Here is an 18,972-nt window from a genome sequence, read left to right as displayed (position 1 = left end):
TATCGCCGGGAGGGAAATCATGGAGCACTTACTATGGCCCAGACGGCGGCGGCTGGACATGGTAATTTAATTATGGCGAGTCTCCCATTAGCGGAGGTGTCAGTTCAAATCCTCCTCTCCCTACCAGGCCAGGAACTCGCAGAGGGGAGAGACCGTGTTCTCATTCAATTAATCAATTACGCCCTCACTCCACATCTGCAGCCTGTCTGCCTGTAATGTAAACACGCTCTAGTCTCTCGCATCTTTAAATGTAGACACACACACACACACACACACACACACACACACACACACACAACCTTTTGCAAAGTGAAGCCCTTTCCCATCTCACCCTCTCTTTCTTCCCGCTCACAGCTGTGGTTTATGGCCTCCAATGCCTCACTGCTTACTCACGCCCTCTGCAGCCTGCCCCTCCCGCCCCATCACCTCACCCATCCCGGTGGCTACCTCTCCACCTTGGTCTTAACTGATGTCCCTGCCTCATTGGGAACCAAAGGCCACCTCCTTCCTCACTTGCTGTCTCTCTTGGCATCGGGGATTCCTCGGTATTTACAAAGATGAGGGATTTGAGACTGTTTATGGGTGTCAAGGAGGGACGGGGGGGATGTGTGAAAGGAGCTGGAAATTCGGAGCCAGGGGGGGAATGGGGTAACTGGATGAGAGGAGGCCTGTCGCTGGTCCCCGCCTGCCTTTTGACAGCGTCTTCTGTTTCCGTTGTGAACTCCTCTCCTTCCCCATTGCTGAAAGGCTGCTGTGTCACGGGGCTCCGTTCCCCACCGAATCTCTTGACTCCCCTTCTCCAAGGGTCACCCCTCCACTTTCCATCACCACGGTCTGCAGCTCCCAGCCCCGGGCTCCCTCCTAGAGCTGCCGTGCTTGCAGCTCACACTCGCAGCTCAGCTCAGTCCACAGGGACCGTCCCCTTCCCCTCCCACCTCCCCCAACCTGGTCCACGGCTCCTCCAACCACCCAGGCAGCAGGGTATGTGCACGGGTGAGAAGTCAGAGCTGGAGAACGTCAAGTGGGAAAACTGAGGCCTGAGAGGGGAAAGACTTTGCCCAAGATCACCTTGGCCCTACCCGCATCCTGACACCTGGCCCCAAGCCGCGACTCTGCCAACGCGGGGCTCTTGCTGATTTCAGCCCCCCTTGCCCCCAGCCCAGCGCGTGGCTCAGCTCACGTGGTGTTTCGGGTGCTCCCCGAATTTGTGGCCCACTGCGACCCTCCCGGTACAGAAGGCCATCATTTGGGCACTGCTCCAAGCAGGCACACACCCCAGAGCAGTGAGGGCCAGGATTCCAGCCAAGAGACCTGGGTTCAAATCCCAGCTCTGCCCCAAAGAGGCTTCTCCAGCCTCAGTTTCCCTGACTGGGAAGGAGGCAGTTGGGCTCGGCCATGCCCCCGGTTGTGAGGGCTCTTTTCCTTTTGTCCTTCGGCCCCTGCTCTGTGCACCTGGAGGCCCACCTGAACTTCTACGTCAGTGGCTCCAGGCCTCTGCTCCCAGCTGGGTGAGCCCCCAGGGCCTCAGCACATCAATGGATGGGAGGGGTCATCCAAGCCCCACCCTCTCCAGCAAGCTCTATGCGCTTCGAGCTCAGGTGACAGTGCACCCCCTAAGCCCCTAGGCCCACAGGGTGACTGGGCCTGCTGTTATCCCTCCAGTTCCCTCACACCCTGCCCACATCTCTGTAAATAACCCTTTATTAAAGTCTCCCTGAATCTACCATCTTGTATGCACCATCTGTTTCCTGCTGGGACCCTGCCCGAATCCTGCAGCCTCCCCGGCCCTCCGGTTTGTATCTCCTTGTTGACTCAAGCAGCCAAGTGGGGAAGGGCGAGGCTGGGCCCAGATCCCCAGGGAGGGATCCAGGTGCCTGATCGGGGAACGGCATGACCTCAGGGCACGTGGGCCTGGAAGGCAGCGAGCAAGGAACCCGGATGGCAAGTGACCTTTGCCGCCATCATTAGCACCCTCATTTCAGAGGCGGGGCAGGATGGGGCCCTGAGCCCCTATTGGGGACCCAGTGGGGGTTTCCCTCCAGAGCCTCCCTTCCCTGCCCAACTCTTCCACGGAGCGGTTATAGCCTCACAGGGAATAAAGAGCGTCCCAGGGGGCCCGAACCAGCTTCCCAAGCTCACCCACCACCCACACGCTCACCCACCCGCCCCCCGTGCCCTTTCCCTTCTCCTGTCACCCCCTCTTAGGCAGAGAAAATACTCAGAAAACAACAAATGCGGGACTGTTCCTCGTATCTTCTCTAGTTAGGAGGGAAAAAAACCCACCATGGCCAGGGTGAGAATGAACCAGCGGGGGCCCCTCCGTGGTGTGCACGGATCAATCGGGGCCCCTTTGCTGGCGTGGCCAGCGAAGGCTGTTGCCCTCCGCTCATGGAGGGAAGGCAGAGTTAAGTAAAATACAATCAGAAATAATTGGCTCATTGGAGAGAGGCAGGAAAAAGGTGCTGAAAAGAAACTCGTCTACAGGATGGAGGCAAATCTTTGCAGGGAAGAGGGGCTCCCTTTTAAAGTGGTTTTAAAAGACCATTTCCGATCCCCAAGGTGTCCCCCATCCCTGCCAAATGCATCCTCATCTATGCCTTGATAAGATGGTGCAATTCAATTCCACAAACTCTTAATGAGAACCTACTGTGCGCCTAATTCTGAGTGTGCGGCCCTGGAGGAGCTAAAATGGGTTTCTAAGAGGCGGGAGTCCTCCCTCTCTCCCTCCCTCCCTCCCTCCCTCCCTACAAACCCGGGGGAGCTGGAGTTTGGAGGACTGGTGACTGATGCAAGGCTTGGTAAGAGAGGCTGGGAGATTGGACCAGGGTGGTGGCAGCTGGGATGGGGGTATGGGAGTGGATGGGAGAGTCTTTGGGGAGGTACAGTCCCCTGGACTTGGGGTCTGTGTGTTCCTGGACAGGTAAGGCCGAGGGAGATGGTAACTGCAGGATGGCGGTGGCCTTCAAGGAGGCCTGGGGATGACAAATGGAGATGAGCATTTCAGAGAGTCCTTGAGGGCAGGTGCTCCAAGGCAGTGGGTCTCCCACCCGGACACCAGCTTTGGAGTAAAAAAGCCAGAGAGAGCTGGACCCCATCATGCAGATGGCTGGGCAGGCCAGAGACAGGGCAGGGAGAAGGAAGGAAAGAGAATGATGGTGGGGGGAGAGTGCGGCTGTCCCTGGAACCAGTCTTGTTTCCCTAAATTCGTCCCAGCTAGAATCCTATTCTCATGACGTGATTTCTTCTCTGTTTTGAGTCTGTGGGCTTTCTGGTCAGATTTCAGATGCACCCCTTTAAACAAGGGAACCTGGAGGTTCCTCAAAACACTTTTTACAATCAACTTTTAGAGTCATCCTGGCGGGGCACCAGGCACCAACATTCTGGTCCTGTTCATTCAATACCTGGCTGTGTGACCTTGGGAGAATGGCTCAGCCTCTCTGGGCCCCAGCCTCAAGCTCTATGGCTAATAGGGGAGCCCCTACAGGTGGAGAGGGAGGAGGAACAGACATTTCTGTGCAGGTATCAAATTAAGGCTCGTCTTGGAAGACCATGCTTGAGTTTGGGGATAGCGAGAAACCCCACGTGTGTTGGGTGGGGTGAGCTGGGTCAGCTCAGGCTGGGTGTCCCCTGCCCCCCATCCTTAGCTGGAGCTTGGCTGCAGGCAGCTAGGTAGGGCCGGTGAGGCGCAGAGCGTCACCATAGGAACAGGCTTGTGGAGAGCGGCACAAGGAGCCAGGCGCTGGGGGAGGTGGGCGGGGGGCAGGTGACAGTGGGGGCCCCGGCTGAGGTTTCACTGCAGCTGCTCCCCACATTCTACTGGGGGGTCCTGGTGGGGAGGGAACAAGGTGAGGTTATCACTGCAACCTTGGAGGCCGCCCTTCAGGAAGCCCAGTTTGAGGGGGTCAGCAACCCCTAGAATGCAGCAATCAGGGATGGCCAGAAGGTGCTGGGTGGACAGGGCCCCGGCCCAGGCCAGTTGCTAGGACGCAGGACCTTTGCGAGGGGCCTATGGCTACCCCTGAGGACACTTGGTGCCTCATCCATTTATTCATTAACTCACTTAATCCACAAACACCCTGTGGGGAGCCCTGCGGGCTGCCGGCTGAGGGGCGCAAGGCTGAGCAGGCGCTTCTGGTCCTGCTGAGGTCAGGCACACGTGCAAAATCTATTAACACCAGGCGGGGGAGATGTGCTCGGGCTGGATGGTGCTGCTGGGTGGCGGGGGGCGGGGGGTGGCTGAGGGGAGGCCACAGGCTCACTGGTTTCCAGTCCTGGGTGGGTTGGAGGCGGGGAGGGGGCAAGAGCTGGGAGGACCTGGCAGGTGGTGGCGAAGGCCCCGGAGGGGGAGGGGAGAGAGGACAAATAGGTGATGCCCTGACCTCCTGCCCGGCTGTCCCAGGGCCCTGCTTGGGCACAGGGCAGTGTCTTTCTTTTGCCAGAGATCCCTAACGCCTGGGATGCAGAAGGACACCAAGAACATTCTTTGAATATAATGGAATGCAAATGCTCGTGCTTTCTTACAAGTAAGAGAATAAATATAGTACGGGACCATCTTAAATTCCTCGAGAGCTGTGTGTGTTCACGTCCTTAAACTTGCCAGGTGTGGCAGGCCGAGCCACGATGCACAGCCTCTTTTTCCTAGACCCGGACTCTTGGAGATGGAAAGAGGCTGTGATCCAGCCATAATCACCCCCCACCCAAACTCCTAAACTGGGGCCAGGATGGGTGTCCTCCTTCTAGGGGCTCAGCGCTTGAGAAGACGTTTTCTTCACTGGCTAAAGGAGGTCCCCTGTTTACACTGATCTCCGGGCACTTTGTCGGTGCCTGTGAAGGGTCTCCAAGCTGGACCCTCCTGGGAAGGTGTGTGGGCGGGCACAGCAGGGACCACTGGGGGCGGCTCAGCCCAGTTCCCAAGACTTGGCACAAGTCTGGGCGAGAAAAGGCGGGAGTCCTTTTCTTGTTCATGGGTTTCTTGTTTCTTGTTCTTGGGTTGACCCTGGTATGAGAAAAGGGGGGTTTGTGTTACCTGGACTGCTTGCTGAAGAACATTCAAGAATAGGTCAGAAGGATTCATATCCAAAATGCTGCAAGTTTTGTCGTGGTCTCTCTCCAGCCTAACCCTGTCCCAGTCACAATGAACAACCCACACTCCTTAGCCATCACACGCGTGCACACCCAGAGGTCCTCCCGTAATGGCACACCCTGGAGAATTGTGCATCCTTACACACTCCCCGCCCCAGAGAAGAGCTCAACCCCCTTCCCCACATGTGCACGGCTCTCCCAGCACGCACACCCTTGCGGGTCAGAGGCCCGTAAACGCTCTGTCTCCCCTGCCCCTTCAACTCTTGGCGGTGAGGGACCACCTGGGGGTCTATCACTGTATACACTCCACCCCCAGCAGAGCGCCAGGTACACAGTAGGAGCTCAGCCAATGCTGAATGGATAAATGACTACGTTTAAAGAGGTCCGCCTCTGTTTTACGGAAAATTAACTTCTGGGAATTTCTGATGAATGAAGAATTACTGTGCTCTTTGCCAAAGCCTGCATCGACAGACAGGCTAAGTGATGAAAAGACTCCTTTTTCCTCTGGTCTTGATTTGCTCGCTCCTGGGAGGGGGTGAGTTTACCTAGAGAGTATGGGGGTGGGATGGGGAGTTGTCATTAACCCTTCTGGGGACCCCAAGAGCTCCCCCACGCGCACAGCGTGACTCAGTGGCGCCCTTTAAAAGGATAATTTGATTGATGACGTAGACAATTAGACTTGTGAACTTGACATCCATGTCGATTCCAACGGCGAGAAAGGAAGCGAGAAAAATCTATTTTTGAATCCTACCATCCATGATGAGAAATTGGCTCTGCTCGGGGGAGAGGCGCGACCTGGCAGAGGTCAGCACTAAATATGGCCCCAGACCAAGACGCCTCTTGTATTCTTCCCTCCCTGGAGCTTCTGGTGGGGCCTGGGGGAGCTGTGCTCCCTCCCGTGTCACATGCAGGCCTGCGCAGGGGGGCTCGGGGAAATGGGCCGGCTCTGTGCTCCTCCGCAGCCCCACGGAGAGCCCTGCAGTGGGCCTGGCGCTGTCACGCGCCTCTCCAGGCCCCGCGCACGAGGCCGGAAGCTGAGCGTGCGCCTCCTCGGCTGAGCTCAGTCCCACTTCAGACTGAAGAGGCTTCTCTCTGACTGAACTTGAAACCAAGCCGTCATGTTCTTGAGCCCAGCCCGAATGTACCCGGGTGTGTCTCTCATTTGTCTCCGCCCCCAAGCCCCCTCCCCTTGGCAGGAAAAAAAAAAGATAATTTCTCTCTCCAAAGATGAACTTAAGCTTTGGAAAAGAATCGTAATCGCGGCAGCTGTGTGGCTCTTTGGTGACTGCGAGAAGCCCCCGAAGCCTCCAAGGCGGCTGGGCTGCGCCCTCACCCGAGGAGGGGAGAGCAGGGTCCCGGGACTGTCCTCGGTGTCTTCCCACTTGTCCTCCCTGCCCTGCTCTCTCTTACCCCGCGGCTGGCTGCGCAGAGAGCCCGGAGCTTGGAATCCCCGTAGACTCGGATGTGAATCCCAGCTCTGCTACTTATTAGCTGCACACCTGTCTCGGGGTCTTCAAGCCTCAGTGTGCTCATCTCTGAAGTGGGCCTTGCAATCCTGACCCAGCCCAGCTGTGAGGAGGCCCCGCTGAGATTCGGCTAAAACCGAATTTAAGTCCCAGGCGTGGGGTTGGGGGGTGCGGGGGTGTCAGGGAGAGGCAGGAAGGCAGCCCCGGTTTGCCTGTAAACGCCTAGCCTGTGGCCTGGTGGCGGAGAGACCACGGCCCCACTGTCTCTAGGATATTTCAGCTCTAGGGCTCTAAGCAGGTGCCCTGAATTTTGGGCACTGGGCTCGCCTAGTTACAGGAGCCGTCCCTTTGGGAAGAGCTGCATCTCCGGCAGGGCCAGGCAGCTGTGCCCTTTCCTGGAGGGAGAATGGGGAATGCACAGCGTCCGGGGGGCAGAGGGGAAGAGGGGACAAAGGCTCCTGTGAGTCTTCATCGGGCCTCAGTTTCCCCAGCTGTACAATGTCCCACTAGGACTGGACCAGTCAGGGTGCAGAACTGGATGCCCCAGCTGCCTTGCCCCTGCTGTGCACGCCCAGGATTAGCTGGTCTCTGAGGCCCCTCCAGCTGGACCCTGCTGGGCTGGCCTGATCAGTGATTCTGTCTTTAATCAAGGGCAAAATGGTCTGGTGCAGTCTGGGGGCCGTGTTAGTGTTTGGAGAGGGGGGAGGGGGAGAGGAGGAGGGGGCGTGGAAAAGGGCTGGAGATAACATCTCTTTGCTTCGCTTAGAAAACTTTCACCCATCACCAGCTTCCTTGCTGCCCCCTGGGAGACTGAAGCCCAGCCTCTGTTCCTGCTTACCAGAGGACCACTGGCTTTCTGGGGATGGGGGGAGTAGTAGGCAGAGCCAACTCGGCCTAGCAGAAGGATAGAGTTCAGCTCGGTTGGCAGGTCTAATCCCTGCTACCTGTGTAGACCGCCTGCCACGCCAGGCTGTGATGACCGGTGGGTCAAGCATTTCCCGAGGGCGGGGGCTATTCGCCTCTTCTGTGATCTCAGAGGCCTGTACTTCAGAGAGGAGGGGAGTGAGGGGAGGGGAGGGCAGCGGGGAGGGGAGGGGAGGGTTGCACAGATAGAGGAGGGGCTGCCCTGTGCTCCTCAGCCCCCAGGGCCCGCTTGCAAACAGCAGACGGAGTCGACTTCTCCCCAAGGGACCCGACTGGCATTTTCGTTCTTCTGTGCAGCCTTGAAGCCTGCGATAGTCACCAGCCACCCTCCCCATGGCTTCTCAGCTACCCTTTCTCAGCGTCTGCTTGCTGAAAAGAAATCTCAGGTCTCCTGAATTTACAGGCGCTTTATTGAGACTAGAGCAAACCAACAGAAAGCTCTAGGCTTATAGATACCGTCAGGCAGGAATCCCTCTCCCTGCAGCGGCCCTGCCGGGGGCTCTGGTAGAGGGCTCCATCCACAGGACCCTGTCCCCACCCCCTCCGCCGCCAGCTCTCTCTGGCCACCTGGGGCCGAGGCCCACTGGCAGCTCTTGGAGGAAGGGCAGGAAGGGGCCAGGCCTTGTAAGTACCGTGGTTTTCTACTTAGGAAAACCCGAGTTCCTTTTGGGGACAGGTGTGGCATCCCTGTTTATAGACAAGGAAGCTGGGCTCTGCGTGGCAGTGGTCAGCGCTCAGCAGGCAGGGGATGGAGCTGGGATTAACGAGCAGGTACCAACTGGCCAGGGGAGTGCCCTTTCCGCCTAAGCTCCTGACATTCAGGCTTGGAAGCTGTGGAGGGAGACTGCCCTCCCGAGGCCTCCCTCCCTTTCCAGAACTGGAGAGGGCAGCGGTGGGAAGGGACCCAGGTGGGGAAGGGAGGGGTCTAGGTGGGGCACACTCCATGGCTGCGGGGGGAGGGGGGTCCTTGGCGCTCTGTGCTGTCCCCACGGGGCACCTCGTGACTTGGTCTGGAGGGCAGGGGTGGGCCCTCACCTCAGGCCTCTCGGTCCTGATATCCCCGCTTCTCCTTAGCGTCTGGCTGGGAACGCAGCCCTCCCTATCTGCCCGCTGCCTAGGATAATTTTGGAGGCTGAGGTCAGGGTCCTCGGAGGGAGGGGGCATCAGAGAAGCCGTGCCATCTCCATGCAGTGGACAGTTGGACCTCCAGCCACTCCCGCCGTAGCCCAGAGGACTTGGGCAAAAGGCCTTCCATCTCTGGACTCAGTTTCTTCACTTGAGGAAAGAGTTCGTGGAAGAAGATGGGGTAACGGAAAGGCAGGCATGTGGGGTGGGGAGCTGGTCGGGGCGGCTACTGTGTGACTGCTGCCCTCCAGCCTGTCACCAAAGCCGTTCCCAACGCACCCAGACCCCGCTTCCGGGTCTTCGGCAGACAGCAGGGAAGAGGCGCCGTCCACAAGGGGGTCAGGGGGCTTCCCTCCAGCCTCCAAGAGTCCTCCCAGAGCAGGTCCTGCTTCTGGGTTGCAGACTTAGGGCCTCAGGGCCAGCAGGGTGGGAAGTGCGGGCTCCCCCTAGCCTGACTTCCCAAACCCATCCCAAGGACAGCAAGTCTGTCCTCAAACCTGCCAGGGCACTGTGAGATGGCCCAAAGGCCAAGGCCTCCCAGCCCAGGTTCATAGTGGCAGAGATCACCCCCCACCCCAGCGCTGTGGGCAGGGTAGGCCAAGAAATGGGTGGGCGTCCACTCCCAGTCCTGTGGCATCTCTGTGCAAACTAATCAATGCAAATGAAGCACACACAAAAGATCCTTCTACCGTCAGGACCTCCCGGTACCCTCCCCAGAGGTTAAGCACCTCTGATTCCCTTTCTGCCACCTGCCACCGCCTACCAGGTCCTTCCCCATTTCCCTAAACCTCCCTGATAGGGAGAGGGGTGGGGGGGAGACAGCCCAGCAGACTGTGGGGCTCTAAGTTCAGGCTGGGGGCTTCTACCAGCAGTTTTTTGGAGGGGGAGGGTCTGTGGCAGGGTCACCATCCCCCAGCCGCACTTCCCTGAGACCCGAGGCCAGAAGCCTCCCGGTGGTTCTGGAATATGTGCTGAGTGCCGGGTGTGCAACCGCGCACGTCAGTGTGAGCACACATGTGAACTTGCCCACATGTGTCAGTGCGGGCAAGGATGGATGTGTTGGGGTCTGCGTGTGTGTGTGCGCGCGCGTCCGTATGCGCTGGGTGACCGTACCTGCGTGTTTTGATAAGCGTGTAACCAAGAGCCTGAGATTTGTGAGTTTCGGGGACTGGGTATGTGTGTGTGTGTGTGAATATCAGATGTGTGAGAGCCTTCCGGCAGGCCTAGGGCCTGACTGCGTGTGTGTGGGTGTATGTGACTGAACATGTGCCCGGGTGTCTGTATGTTTACAAGGGTATTCGCATGTTCAGGTGTGCACGTGGCTGTGCACGTGCCTCTGTGTGGACGGCCGGGCACATGTTGACGGATGTCCAGGGTTTCATAACTGTTATGTCCTCAGCCCCTCTGCGTGCCTATGACTGAGCCTGTGGCGCTCCCGACTATTTCTAGGACGTGCGCGTGTGTTGCAGTGTGTGTTTGTGGCGTAGCACTGTGTGTCGGGGTTGCCTTGTGTGCTGCTACGAGTGTGTCTGCATTTCCCTGCGTCTTTATGGCTACGAGTGTTGGTGCCTAAGGCTCCTCATAAGTGTTTTTCCCGGTGCGTGTGCGACAGTGTGCGTTTTCCCCGTCTCTAGAGCGTGCGTTTGGGTTTTTCTGGGTGCGTGAGCCATGGCGTGCGTGCTCGGGACCTTGGCGATAAGTGTTGTGGTGTTTCTGTGCGTGTTTCTGTATTCCGAGCGTATCCTCGCGTCTTCCTGGGGTCTACGGCCCAGCCCGTGTTTAGCTCATGCGACTTGTCCTAAGCGGGCCCGTGTGTGCGCGCCCGTGAGCCGTCCTGTGGGGGGAACGTGTGCCAAAGGCGCGCGGGGTACCGGTGCCCGTCTAGCCAAGAGTGCCCCGCGTGCGCGAGCCGGTTTCCGGGACGCCGCAGTGGTGGGGGGCGGCCCCGCGAGGGGCGGGGGTCACCGGGACTGGCCGGCGCCGGCCCAGTGCGCGCGAAGGCGGGGGCGGGGGGCGGGGGCCGCGGGGGGGCGGCGGTACGAAAAGGGCGGCGCGCGCGGCGGCGGCGGCAGCTCGGCGGCGGCAGCGGAGAGCGCAGCGCGCAGACCGGTGCAGCCCTGGCTTTCCCCTCGCCGCGCGCCCGCGCCCCCTTCCGCGTCCGCAACCAGAAGCCCAGCGCGGCGCCCGGAGCCGGACCCGCGCCCGCGCCGCTCCCGGGACCGCGACCCCGGCCGCCCCGCGATGACCGCGACCGCAGCCCTCCTGCCCGTCCTCTTGCTCCTGCTGGCCTTCGGCCGCAGTGCCCATGGTGAGCCCCCCGGCGGCCTGGCTCGCGCCCCCTCTGGGGAAGCCTGCGACGCCCCCCCGGCCGCCGTGCCCCGCGCGCCCCGTCCCGCGCGCCCCGACTTCCGCCCGTCCCGCCTAATCCTAAGCCCCGCGCCGCGCCTGCCTGGTCCTCCCTGCCACCCTCGCATGCCAAGCCCGGCCCTGGGGTCCCCGGGGGCGGGGGAGCTGTGGGACCCCGGCCCCTTCCCGCCCCGCAGAAGTGGCGCTCGCAGGGTGTCGGTGTGCAGAGAGGAGGTATGGAGAAACGAGGTGATGCTGGGGAGCCCTCTGTGAAAATGCTCTGGGGTTCAACTTCGGGGGGTCCCTGCGTGTGCGTTCGGGAACAGGCCTGTGGGGGGGTAACTTTGCCGTCGTCGCCTCAGATTGCCAGCTGGGAGCCCAGCCCGAGCCCCTCCTGCGTGGCGTTTGTCTAGGTGAGGGGCTGCGACACTCCTGTCTGTGGCGGCCATATGTCTCTGACAGCGAGAGAGTTGCCCCCTTCCCGCAGGGTCCCCCAGCCCGCTGCACCAGTGGGGACGGGGGGTCCTGTCTGAAAAGCTGGCGAGAGTTACAGGCACTGCACACAGTAGGTGCCTATTAAAGTGTCAGAATCTCTAAGTAGTGTCAGAATTACGGTCTTTTCCGCAAAACCCTTGTTTGTCTTTTTAATACGAAGAGTCTGGCGTGGGGAAAATTGGGAGTTTGACCTGGGTGCCTGGCTTAACTGGGATTAACCTTTAAAAACTCCAGACGCCTTACCTGTGAGCCCTCCAGGTGAACCTGTCTGGGCTTCCCCAGAGCTGAATACCTCAAAATCTGGCCCCACCCCCCCTCGCCTTTAGCTCACTTGGCAAAAGTGAGGGTCTGGCCGAGTGCCCAGGGGTCAGAATCTTTCCGTTCTCGTTCACTGTCTCCTCATTCCTGCTTTTAGGATTTGGCGTCTGTAATTTCTTGGAGGGACCCTGGGTGTCTGACCTGGTCCTGGGAGCTGGGCAGTGGGCTGCGGTCACTCCATAACCAGGGACATGCGGAGATTTTTCTCCTACGTGGGTTGGGATGCAGTGCCTACCGTGTGCCCAGTGGGGAGAGCCACAGAGGGTCGGAGGCTGCCTCCGGGGAGGCCGTCGTGGCCTCTGCCACAGCCTGCAGGGCCTCGTGGGGTGAACGGTGTAACCTTTCTTGTGCCTCAGGAGCTGAATGCTTCCCGGCCTGCCACCCCCAAAATGGATTCTGCGAGGATGACAATGTTTGCAGGTAATGGAGCGGCTCCCCAGAGGCAGCGTGTTGGAGGGCCAGGGCAGAATTCTGGGGAGTCATGACGTCAGGCAGAAAAAACGGGGAGGGCTTGGCCCCTGGACTGCAGCAAACAGCTTCCTCGCCCCCGCAGGAAACCAGTGACAGTGACGTGTGGGGGGAGGTGAGGGGGACAAGAGGACCGGGAGGCGGGGGATGCTGGGAGCGGTGGCGGGGACAGGACGGCGTTCTCAGGGGGGTGGGTGGCGGGAGAGCCTCTTGCAGGTGAGACCACTGCAGGCCACTGCGGCAAAACGCAGCTCTTCCTCTGGCTCTCGGGGACCCCTCTGCCTGCTCCCCAGCTGATCTCCTGTTTAAGCTTTTCCATTCAGGTGACTGGTATTGGTTTCCTGGGACCCACCGGCCGGGCACTGGGCAGAGACCCGCGAGGGCTCTTGGTTCCACAGAAAGCAACCGGAGCCCCTTCTCCATCCCTGCCCCCCCACATACATCCGCACCTTTCTTCCCCAACTCCCGCAGGTGCCAGTCTGGCTGGCAGGGTCCCCTGTGTGACCAGTGCGTGACCTTTCCCGGCTGTGTTAATGGACTCTGTGTGGAGCCCTGGCAGTGCATTTGCAAGGACGGCTGGGATGGACATCTCTGCGACCTAGGTTGGCACCTGCCCCGCCCACCCTGGCCCCGGCCCCCTGCCCCCAGCCACCTCCTCCCAGCCTGGTGGCTGCCGCCCCTCCCCCTCTTGCCTTAGCCCAACACACCCCAGCGCTCTGTATGGTAATGATCTGTTTATACACTTCCTGCTGGTGCTGGGAGCCTCCTCACAGGTAGGGACTTCATTTTGCTCCCTTCTGCACTGCCAGCACCGAGCACCAGGGAAGGCACTGGGGTAGGGGGGCTGCCAGTTGAATAAAGAGTCGCAAACACGCCACGCGAAGCTGAGCGGGTGGGGACCACAGCCTCGAGAAACCTGTTCGGGGCACTGAAGCTCTGAGAGGGGAAAGGACTCAGGGGGTCGCAGAGCCAAGACTCCATAAAATTCACCCGCCAGGCTGTTCAGGATATGCTGCAACAAGCAAGCAGACAGACGCGGGGAGGGGTGCTGGGTGCCGAGTGCTGGGCGCAGCGGGAGCTGAGTCAGGGCCGCTGGGACAGGGCCGGGGGCTGTGCTGGAAGAGGTCAAGTGCAAGGGGAGGTGGGGGGTCGGGAAAGGCTGAGAAGTAGCTCAAGTGCAGCTTGGCGTGATCTGTTGATTTTGTTAACTTATGCAGTCTTTGCCCTCCGTTACCCTGAGCAATTGAGAGCTGGCCGTCGCTGCACCTTCAGGCTGCAGAATGTTCACCCGAGCCCATTCTCACTTGGCAAAACCTGCCCTGAAGCCCAGGCAAACCAAGCGTAGGCAGCTGCCGCGGGCTCTCTGTCCCTCGGTCCCGACGGCAGCGTCAGTAAAGACGAGTGGTACCAGTAGGGAAACTGAGGCTTCGGGAAGCAAAGGGGTCTGCTCAGGACACCTAAGAAGTTGGGGGGACAGCCAACTACAAAACCCCTCCCTCTGCCCCAGAAATGGGTTCATTCTCATCTGAGGCTGTTTCTAACACCCTCCCGTTAAGAAAAACCTAAGAGCACGTCGCGAGCACCCCTGCCCCGCGTAGCCAAGGCAGTGGGGCGTTCAAAATCCCCCATCACGTTGTCTCGGGACTTTAAAGTCTCCCCAGCCAACATGATGCAGGCTTTGCCCCACAGCTGACTCACGCTCTGGCCAACAGAGCTTGGGCTCTGCACTCTTGAAGTACCTCTGAGCTGTTTTGGGGACCCAAGGGGTCCCAGAAAAGCCACCATTCGGGATCAGGGCTTTTAGCCTGGAGCCCACTCTTTCTGATATCTAATCCAAGACGCCCCCCGTGGAGTTCTCCAGACAAAAGGTCCCTTCCCCACTGGGTTGACAAAAGCTTGGGACGGCTGGGTCCAGAGGAAACAGCCCTCCGGGTAATCGCCGGCCCTCTCCCTTTTCACCCGTCTCTGAGGCTGTCCTCGCCACAGCTGCTGCCCCGGCAGGCAGGCAGAGACACCCCCCCCCGCCCCCCGCCCGGCAGCTTTCTCCCGGTGGCGGCTTAATCCACCCGACTTTGGGGTCAGAGGCCCAGGAGAGGAGAAGGTGGGCTGATCCTCGGCTCACGAGGCTTGACGCCGTGGGAGAGGAGTAGGGTGGTCGCCAGCTCTCCAGCTTAAATTTAAGATCCCCATTGACAGGAGAGCCCGGAGCAGGGAATTAGAAGCTTGCCACGGAGGCGCTGCGTGCGAACGCCTGGCGCCTTCCCGTAATGATAAATCCTCTATGTTTCCTCGCACCAAGCCGGGCTCCCGAGGAGCGCCTCGTGTGCTCGGGATAAGCCATCAGCTTGGCGTGCGAGCTTTTCCTTCCTGATTGATTGCCATCTACTCCATGAGGGTGCGGGGCTCTTGAAAAGAGGGAATAGATCTGCACGTGTGTGGCCTCAGCCCCCGGGGACCCGAACCCAGGCTGCCTTCGTTCGCTGCGTCTCTGGTTGGCCCTGGCTTTCTGTTTGGCCGATGCGGCAGCTCGGGTCGTAGATAAACAAAGCTGATGGGGCTCTCAGAGATGGGCCAGGGAGAGCCCCCCCTTTTCTAACTGGGGAAAGTGAGGCACAGAGTCGGGGCGGTGGGGGGAGGAGGGAGCTGAACTCGGCAGCCGGCTGGAGATGGGCACAGAAAGGGTCTCTCCCTGGCCAGGCCTGGGGGCTGGGGGCTCCACTGTCAGAGAGCCCCTGACCCAGGCCCCTTTGTTCAGCCCGTCCCTGCCTTGCTGAGCCCCGAATAATGAAGCGTGCGTGACGGGAGGTGGTGGAAACACACCAGCGTTCATGGAAACCCGTGCTTACAGGCGAGCACTCAATAGTTCTCACTGCGTTGCCTTCAAAAGATGCAGCCTTTTTATCCCGGACCCCCTTCGTTCAGAGAGACCACCGAGCGGTGGAGGCGGCGCTGGGTCTAAACCAGGTCTCTTCATTCCCGACAGGGGGCTTTACATCTCATTCCCCCCCTGCTCCTTTTTGATGGAGGAGTATGAAGGGCAGCTGACGTTGCTGACAGTTGGGCTGCACTAGCCCCCCGAGCGGCAAGGACCCCCTTCAAACACAAGAGACTTGTCTGGGAGGCAGCCGTTAGGAGATCTCAGCTCGGCACAGTTTTGGGGGGAGGGAAGGGGTCTGCGGTGAAGGTCAGTGTGGCTGGACCGCAGAGGTGACCTGGCGCCAGCAGAAGGGCACAGCTGGCCTGTTGAATATTAGTGAGTGGCCGTGACTCTCTGTCTCTGTGACCCTCGAGCTCCCTGAGCTGTTTACTTATATCAGGGTTCGGGGGGTCGCTACACCCTCTTCCTCAGGACCCCGCTGGGTGGCCCTTGGCAGTGGACACAAGCGGAGACATCTCGGCAGCCACACGGGGTCCCCCTCGACCAGACGGAGGGGGCTCTTCCTGTCCCCACCCAGGATGCTCTCCGTCCAGCGTCTGTGTCCCCCTCATCTCCCTGGTTCTCTCTCCCCACAGACGTTCGGGCTTGCGCCTCGACCCCCTGTGCCAACAACGGAACCTGTGTGAACCTCGATAACGGCCAGTACGAGTGTTCCTGTGCCCCTGGATTCTCAGGAAAGGACTGCCAGAAAAAGGACGGGCCCTGCGTGATGAATGGGTAAGTGTTCTCTCCGGGCTATGTGTGCTCTGATAAACGCCGCTTTAGATTCCTTTTCACACCCCCTAAAGACCCTTTCAGCCTAACCCAGTCGGACCTGTCGCCTGACAAAAGACCAAGTAAGTGCTCGTCCTGCACCCCGTGGGGGGCCGCCCTGGATCGGAGTGTTTATGGGGGAGAGTGTCATTTCCATAATTTTTTCAAACAATCCCGAAGGCGATTTCATATTCCCCTGACGTTCCCGAGTCCTGATGTGTGTGAATGAGAGTAGATTGGGACTGTGAACCAGAGCTCGAGCTGCATAATTTTCTAAAGGCGACGTAACAAGAGATCAGAGTTCGGCAGCGCCCAAGGCTGTTTGTGAAGCCCGCTCACCGTGTTTTAGGGGCGGGTTTGGGGGAGCTGGTAGGCTCTGCTTTGGGGTTTTCTGGGATGTCTTAGGAGGTGGGGAGAGGGGGCTGCAGCCAGCACGGGGCCCCGGAAGGTGGGGTGTTCGGCCCTCAGCTCCCCTCGTGGGGAGGGGGCTCTGGGGCTCTGGGCAGCGCGCCTAGCAGATGGAACGGCCCCTGGCCTCTCTGGTGCCTCTGAGCAGGCTTCCCAGCAGCTCAGCCATTTCCGGCCCTTATCTGCTCAGTGCGTGGAGCCAGTCCCACCCTCCGAGGGGGCTTAAACGGAGACCAGGAGAAATCTCGAGAGAGGCGAGAATTCAAAGTAGACTCCAGGCCTGGGCCAGTAGCTGTGGGTAGGGGCGCCCCCGTCCCGTGAGGAAACCAAAGTGTAAAATGCCTTCCAGGGGTGGGGCAGAGAGCCCCGAGCCGCAAGGGCCAGGAACCAGCATTCTTGCAGCATCTCAAGATCAGTGTCCTGGGCGGGCTCAGAACTCCATTTCTGCTTGCTGGTGGGAAGGGGAAATACGGAGCGAGACCTTTAAAATATTTTGCTTTTCTCTCTAACAGACTGGAGCCAGTCTGTCAAAATAGAGCCCAGGGTCCTTGAAATTCCTTCAGAGCCCCGGCTCCTGTGCCACCCTCATCCCTGAAGCAGCAATGCTGATTTCTTGCGCCGGGAGCCCCTTTCTTCCCCGGAGTTGTGGCATTTATCAGATGACAAAGCGTCTGCTCGTTTAAAAGCACTTACATTAAATGCCGTGTGCGCTCCGCTTTGAGCACACAGCTTCGGTCTGCAAGCTGTGCTTGGGTGAATGGGCCACTGTTAAGCAGCCGGGCACAGACACCGCTCCAGCCGGTGCAGACAGAGCGCGTTTTCTTTTACTCTGAGAGTCCCCAAGGGTTTCCTGTACAATAGCCCGCAGGCTCACTCCGCTGAACGTAAAAATAATAATGAGGGGCTGGGGATGGTGGAGGTGGGAGACCCTGAGGGATGCCTTGCTTTGCTCGGCCTCCACGGCCTGGGGACAGAGCTGACGGGGGCAGCTGGCTGCAGCCCTGGGGTGTCACTCACTTTGCCTCTCTCAGCCTCAGTTTCCCGACCTGTGCAGTGACTAACCGTCAGGCCTCTGGTCGGAGAGATGGCCTAAGAGGTGGGAGAGGAGATGGGCATCCTGACTCGGGAGGTCAGGCATGTTCCAGGCTGGCAGCGTGATGGGGGTGAGGCACACACCCCACTCGGGGGGCGGGCCTCCCACCTCGGATGGCCCCGGGGCCCCTCGCAGGCAGGGGTCATGGTGCCCGGTGCTCCCCGGGGCCCCCCTGGCTGGCTCTCACTCCCTCACCTCGTGCGTTCTGAGCACCTGCCCTCTTGTCGGGCCCCAGGAGGTTTGCCACGTGGCACGAGGGGGAGCGGAGCGTCCGTCCCCACTCCCGGCACCACTGTCCTAGCTCAGTGCCCGAGGGCCCTTTACCGTGTCCCCCTGTTGTGTTGCAGTTCGCCCTGCCAGCACGGAGGCAGCTGCGTGGACGATGAGGGCCGGGCCTCCCATGCCTCCTGCCTGTGCCCCCCTGGCTTCTCAGGCAATTTCTGCGAGATCGTGACCAACAGCTGCACGCCCAACCCGTGCGAGAACCAGGGCATCTGCACCGACATCGGGGGCGACTTCCGCTGCCGCTGCCCCGCTGGCTTCATGGACAAGACCTGCAGTCGCCCGGTGTCCACCTGCGCCAACGAGCCGTGCCTCAACGGGGGCACCTGCCTGCAGCACTCCCAGGTGAGGTTCGGGTGTCTGTGCAAGCCCGAGTTCACGGGCCCCATCTGCGGCCGGAAGCGCGCGGCGGGCCCCCAGCAGGTCACCCGTCTGCCCAGCGGTTACGGGCTGACGTACCGCCTGACCCCCGGGGTGCACGAGCTGCCGGTGCCGCAGCCCGAGCACCGCATCCTCAAGGTGTCCATGAAGGAGCTCAACAAGAGCACTCCGCTCCTCTCCGAGGGTCAGGCCATCTGCTTCACCATCCTGGGCGTGCTCACCAGCCTGGTGGTCCTGGGCACCATGGGCATCGTCTTCCTCAACAAGTGCGAGGCCTGGGTGTCCAACCTGCGTTACAACCACATGCTGCGCAAGAAGAAGAACCTGCTGCTTCACTACAACAGCGGGGAGGACCTGGCCGTCAACATCATCCTCCCCGAGAAGATCGACATGACCACCTTCAGCAAGGAGGCTGGCGACGAGGAGATCTAGGCAGCATTCCCAGCGGCCCCTCTCTGTTCTCGGGGTCCCGCAGAGCTCACTATATGCGGTCTGTTCTCATCTTTGTGGTGGAGTTTGCTCTCCTTTGTGTCAAATCTGGTGAACGCTGTGCTTCCCTCTATTACCTTTGTGTTGCAGTGTGACAAACGCAATGCCAGAATCCGCTTTCTCCCTTCTTAATGCATGATACAAAAAAAAATAATGGTAATAATAATGTCATCTTTAAACGAGTAAGAGAAAAAGTATGTTATTCTAAACTCTAAACCTAAAATCAAAAAGACCAAAAAAAAACATGGCAACAGAACCAGGGCTCTGTGCCGACGTCCCTCTCCGAGGGGTCTCGGCCACAGGGTCCTCGTGAAACCGTTACGATTGCTGCCATGACCAACCACTGTGAAAAGGGCTAAAATCTCTTTCGTTCGTTAATTCTCACACGCCACTTCCGACTCGCA

At 59.7% G+C, this 18,972-nt stretch overlaps 1 protein-coding gene across 3 annotated transcripts; it reads left to right on the top strand.

Annotated features, from left to right (window-relative positions):
- The first annotated feature begins 10,633 nt into the window (after positions 1 to 10,633).
- Positions 10,634 to 18,746, top strand: DLK1 (delta like non-canonical Notch ligand 1). Of its 3 annotated transcripts, none has more exons than XM_079913893.1 (6): positions 10,634 to 10,905; positions 12,113 to 12,176; positions 12,696 to 12,826; positions 15,738 to 15,879; positions 17,764 to 18,043; positions 18,269 to 18,746. In XM_079913893.1, the coding sequence occupies exons 1-6, from the start codon at positions 10,839 to 10,841 to the stop codon at positions 18,509 to 18,511; spliced, it is 927 nt and encodes a 308-aa protein (XP_079770019.1). In that variant the 5' UTR covers positions 10,634 to 10,838; the 3' UTR covers positions 18,512 to 18,746. The 3 variants fall into 3 exon arrangements, with proteins under 3 accessions (XP_079770019.1, XP_079770018.1, XP_079770017.1); XM_079913892.1 differs by having other exon boundaries at positions 18,263 to 18,746; XM_079913891.1 differs by having other exon boundaries at positions 17,764 to 18,746.
- Positions 18,747 to 18,972: the final 226 nt, after the last annotated feature.

The sequence above is a fragment of the Stenella coeruleoalba genome (assembly GCF_951394435.1).
Source record: "Stenella coeruleoalba genome assembly, chromosome: 2".
NCBI classification, from domain to species: domain Eukaryota; kingdom Metazoa; phylum Chordata; class Mammalia; order Artiodactyla; family Delphinidae; genus Stenella; species Stenella coeruleoalba.
Note: the sequence above shows the minus strand (reverse complement) of the source record. Positions and strands in the feature narration are given on the sequence as shown.